Source organism: Oratosquilla oratoria, chromosome 31 (genome assembly GCF_046742065.1).
Source record: "Oratosquilla oratoria isolate Oo_2021 chromosome 31, ASM4674206v1, whole genome shotgun sequence".
Lineage (NCBI taxonomy): Eukaryota > Metazoa > Arthropoda > Malacostraca > Stomatopoda > Squillidae > Oratosquilla > Oratosquilla oratoria.
The window spans coordinates 47,541,932-47,546,931 of NC_134807.1; the positions used below are offsets into that span (position 1 = coordinate 47,541,932).

A 5,000-nucleotide genomic window follows, 5' to 3' on the forward strand; every position below is an offset into this window, starting at 1 on the left:
AGAAAAAAAAAGTGAAAAGGGGAATCCTTGGTTAGGAGACAAGGCCCTAAACCTAAAGGCAGTTTAGTCTCGTGATGTCTGACCCACCAAATCCATAAACGAAACGGTGATCAGGGCACTATTCGCCGGAATGTTGGGTCGCCTGCCGGGTGGGGGTGTCTGATGGCTAATAAGTTTTGGGCACCCTTGGGTCCCACAGCATTTTTATCTATGGAGGGTCTCTTGACACAACCTTTGTGACATTGCTCTATCCATGGGGGAAATCTACGTTACAGACTACCAAGTTTTTGTTCGTCCCCACCTTCCCTCCCCTAGGGAGTGTGGTCACGAAGGCACCAGACAACCCCTTGACAGACAGTTGATGAGTTGATGATCTGGATCACTGCAACCTGTGCGAAGGGACTCACCTTTGAACTGCTGGATCTTCTGCGAGTATCTGTCGAAGTAGATGCGATGGTTGTCAACGATGACATCGAGGTGGTAGCGCCACATGGCGTCCGTGGGGCGCCGCCTCACTTCCACGGTCGAGGAGACGTTGTCGCGAGCTGCGAAAGAAGATTCACGTCACACAAGTATATAGTATACGGGTCACATCGCGCGGTCACAAGACTCGAGAGGCGGTTATAAGAGCACGAGCCACCAAAGAGAAAGACAGGAGTAAGAGCAACCCTGCTGATGTCATTCGACGCAAATGAACTTGGCCTTGACTCCTCCCTAAAAGTGCTTGATCGACAAATTTCCGCATCTTTAACGTACAACATCATTTCCTTACATCTATATATCCCTCATTTACACACCTCTTTTTATTCTGGCAGCAGCTTTTCCACCAGGAAGGTGACCTGACCAGAGAATGTATTGAATTGTTTACAGAAAACTTCCAAACCGTTATCAGAATTCTTTAACCCACAGCATTGGTAATTACAATATTCAGCGCACTATAGTCCTTCGCAGTGCTGCACACACACACACACACACACACACACACACACACACACACACACACACACACACACACACACACACACACACACACACACACACACACACACACACATACACACACACGAGTTCAACACGTGATCCAAGACCATGATGAATCATACACACACATACAAACAAACAACCCCTAGTTAAACTGACCTGCCACTGCCGTCAGGGTAGATCCTCTGGCCTCGTCCAGGTAGTTGTCGCTGATCTGCTCGAAGCGCCCCTGAATGTCGAGAATGTGCCGGACGCTATCCACCTTCACGAGAACGAACTCGCCCTTGCCGTTGAAGGTGTACTCGAGGTCGTCGAAGGTGTAGATGTGTGGGTCGCCGAACACCGTGGCTGCCGGTAAATAAGGGCATGGGACATGTCACATGAATTAATTCAACATCAACAAAACATGGTTAAGGTAAGACCTGCTGACTTGGGTTACATCTGTAATTTATATGCTCCTCTCTCTCTCTCTCTCTCTCTCTATATATATATATATATATATATATATATATATATATATATATATACATACGTGTATTTATATATATATATATATATGTTAAAACTAACCCACTCTCGGAGAAAGTTACGTAACTGCTGAAGAGGACCACAGTCAGTGGTCGAAATATACGGTTTACTCTGTATCTCAGCTTATCTTTCTCCGAGAGTGGGTTTAAGTTTTATTTTATTCTTGTGTTACGACATCTACGTTATTTTATATATATATATTGGACAAAATATCACCCCTTGTCCTACTTTGACCCGACCATTTCAAGGGCATGTGACCTGAGCCCCCCCCCACACTTTCCTCACCCGCTTCTATGTACCCCTCATTTCTTCATATATACTTGTACCTTAACCTTATGTAAGCATTCTGCTGAAGAGGACTACAGAGAGTAGTCGAAATATACAGTTTCTCTGTACTTTCCGTTATTATTTCTCCGATAGTGGGTTAACAGTGATCATATATATATATGTATATATATATATAATATAATATGATATAATATATATATATATGTATATATATACATATATATATACACATATGTATATATATGTATATATAAATATATATATATATATATATATGTATATATATATACATATATATACATATATATATATATACATATATATATATATATATATATATATATATATTCATATATGTGAGTGCCAATTGCCTGATGTCTGGAACTGTCTCGATGTATTGATATTGTACAGTACATGTAAATTGTATGAGATACAAACTAATTACGAATCACAGCACATGACATTTGATTTAAGTATTTACTGAGTGCCAATTGCTCAATGTTTGGAATTGTCATAATGTATTGATCATATGCATACGAAATTGTATGAGCTACAAGCTAATTGCAACTAAGGCCTATGTTGTTTAAGTACGTACTTTACGACGTATGGAGAATGATATTGAAAATGTTCATGTTGAAATTGAGTTATTGTATTGGTCCATTATGTATAATAAGATGGTGTTATGAAATTGTATTAGAAGACATAATTCATTTATTTACGCTCCCTTCTGTAGTACTCCGCCATGACGTAGGTGTCGTCGGTATAGTCTCACTGACAACCGGCCTTTTCAATGTCTAGCCTTTGGTCAGTGAAGATGTGTTAACTAACATAAGTTGTCAAGGGAACCTTTTGATGGTAAGCACTAACTGAGAATGTTTATGTAATATATTTGAAAGAATAATGTGTTAATGAGTTAATGTAGAAGTCATATTAATGATAATATGTTTGGCTTCTCAGAATATGTGTGGATGTTGAGGATAGGAGAGGATTTATGATACTATGGAGGCGGTGAAAACAATCATGGTAGAGTATTGAGATGATTAAATTAATTGTGTGGAATATTGATGTACGATGGTAGGAATTGATAATGAAGTGTGTTTAATTATTGTAATGATTGTTAATGTAATAGATTAATTGTCAATGCAAAATTTAATTGTAGACGATAATTGCAGAAACCACACACACACCGTCTGTATGTGAAACACCTACCCCAAGGGTATAAATCAAAGAAGTGTGTGTGACATGATGTTCTCCTTATCCTTCTGTACCTCATGCCGCCAGCCACTTCGTGCAGCGGTGGTGACAGTTTCATGATTGTTTCATGAGAAGACAGTTTCATGATTGTTTTCATGACTGTTTTCATAAGAAGGTATCATGATTTTTTATCATGATTGAGGTACAGAGGTAGAGGGATGCCAAGTTACAACACCAAAGGTTGGTACTTCAAGGAGTAATGATTCCACATGGAGGGATGGTGACAGGCTCAGCAAAAAAGCTCAAGAGAATCCAACAAGCAATCAGATAAAAAATTCATAATTAGTTGTAGAAGATAGTGAGTCATAAAGTTATTTCAAACTCAGTTTATTGACTTGAGAAAGTGATTAGAGTATTGTAAAGTGTATTCTGAATGTTGTGCAGTAATCAATCAACCATTTAGATGAATCATGGATTTGGTATATGAGAATGCAATAAGAGAATACTTTGATCAAGTAAAGGAATGTAAGAAGTGTATTTGAATTGAGCATAGTTTTGATCAAGTAATGAAATCCATTATCACATTTGAATTGAGCAGAGCATGCCATTTATTTAGTATCGATTTGTGCAAATCAGTATTGAATATCGATTAATGTGTTTAAAGTAAGCAAAGTTAGGTCAATTCTATGATCACATTTGAATTGAGCAAAGTATGCCATTTACGTATTATCGATTTGTGCAAATCAGTATTGAATACCGATTAATGAGTTTGAATTAAGCAAAGTTAGGTCAATTCCATGATCACATTTGAATTGAGCAGAGTATGCCATGTATTTAGTATCGATTTGTGCAAATCAGTGTTGAATATCGATTAATGTGTTTGAATTAAGCAAAGTTAGGTCAATTCCATGACCACGCTTGAATTGAGCAGAGTATGCAATTTATTTACTATCGATTTGTGCAAATCAGTGTTGAATATCGATTAATGTGTTTGAATTAAGTAAAGTTAGTTCAATTCCATGATCATGCTTGAATTGAGCAGAGTATGCCATTTATTTAGTATCCATTTGTGCAAATCAGTGTTGAATATCGATTAATGTGTTTGAATTAAGCAAAGTTAGGTCAATTCCATGATCACATTTGAATTAAGCAGAGTATGTCATTTATCTAGTATCGATTTGTGTAAATCAGTATTGAATACCGATTAATGTGTTTGAATTAAGCAAAGTTAGGTCAATTCTATGATCACATTTTAATTGAGCAGAGTATGCCAATTGTTTAGTATTGATTTGTGCAAATCAGTATTGAATATCGATTAATGTGTTTGAATTAAGCAAAGTTAGGTCAATTCCATGATCACATTTGAATTAAGAAGAGTATGCCATTTATTTAGTATCGATTTGTGCAAATCAGTATTGAATATCGATTAGTGCATTCAAGAGAGTGCTTTGACTGAGCAAGTAGACTTGAAATTTGTATTTGAATAAGCAAGGTTTTCCATTTTCTATTCTATTATCAAATTGTGTAAGTTAGTAGTGAACATTCTAAGTTGAACAAGAATAAGAAAACCACTGTTGTTCAGTTAAAACAATATCTGAAATCTAAAGGTCAATTGAGTTCGGGCAATAAGGCAGAACTTATGAGTAGAATACAAGAGTTTATCACAGACGAGGAATTAGAATTAGATGAAGTAATTAAGGAAATATTAGTTTCTGACACAAAAGAAGTAGATGAAGCAAGGAGATATCATCGTCTGCAAGGAGACATCATCAGGAAAATCTGTAACATATAAATTACCGACATACAGAAACAAAGAACATGGGTATAAATAACAAAATAAATTCACTCATGTTCTTTGTTTCTGTATGTCGGTAATTTATATGTTACAGATTTTCCTGATAATGTCTCCTTACAGACGAAACATTGAGAATTAAATGAATTACTTTGGTAATCTGGTTTATGCCCACCCCCACATGGCAAAGTCCTTTTTAGAAAGCTTGAAAATACCC

General features: G+C 36.6%; 1 protein-coding gene across 2 annotated transcripts in view; it reads right to left on the reverse strand.

Moving 5' to 3' along the window:
• Positions 1 to 5,000, reverse strand: part of mesh (sushi domain containing 2 mesh) — a 104,094-nt gene that overhangs the window by 10,904 nt on the left and 88,190 nt on the right. For both annotated transcript variants that reach the window (XM_076213546.1, XM_076213545.1), the window contains exons 14-15: positions 1,141 to 1,329; positions 408 to 545 (exon numbers count right to left, since the gene is read on the reverse strand). In XM_076213546.1, coding sequence (XP_076069661.1) covers positions 408 to 545; positions 1,141 to 1,329 — 327 coding nt within the window. The remainder of the gene's footprint in view (positions 1 to 407; positions 546 to 1,140; positions 1,330 to 5,000) is intronic.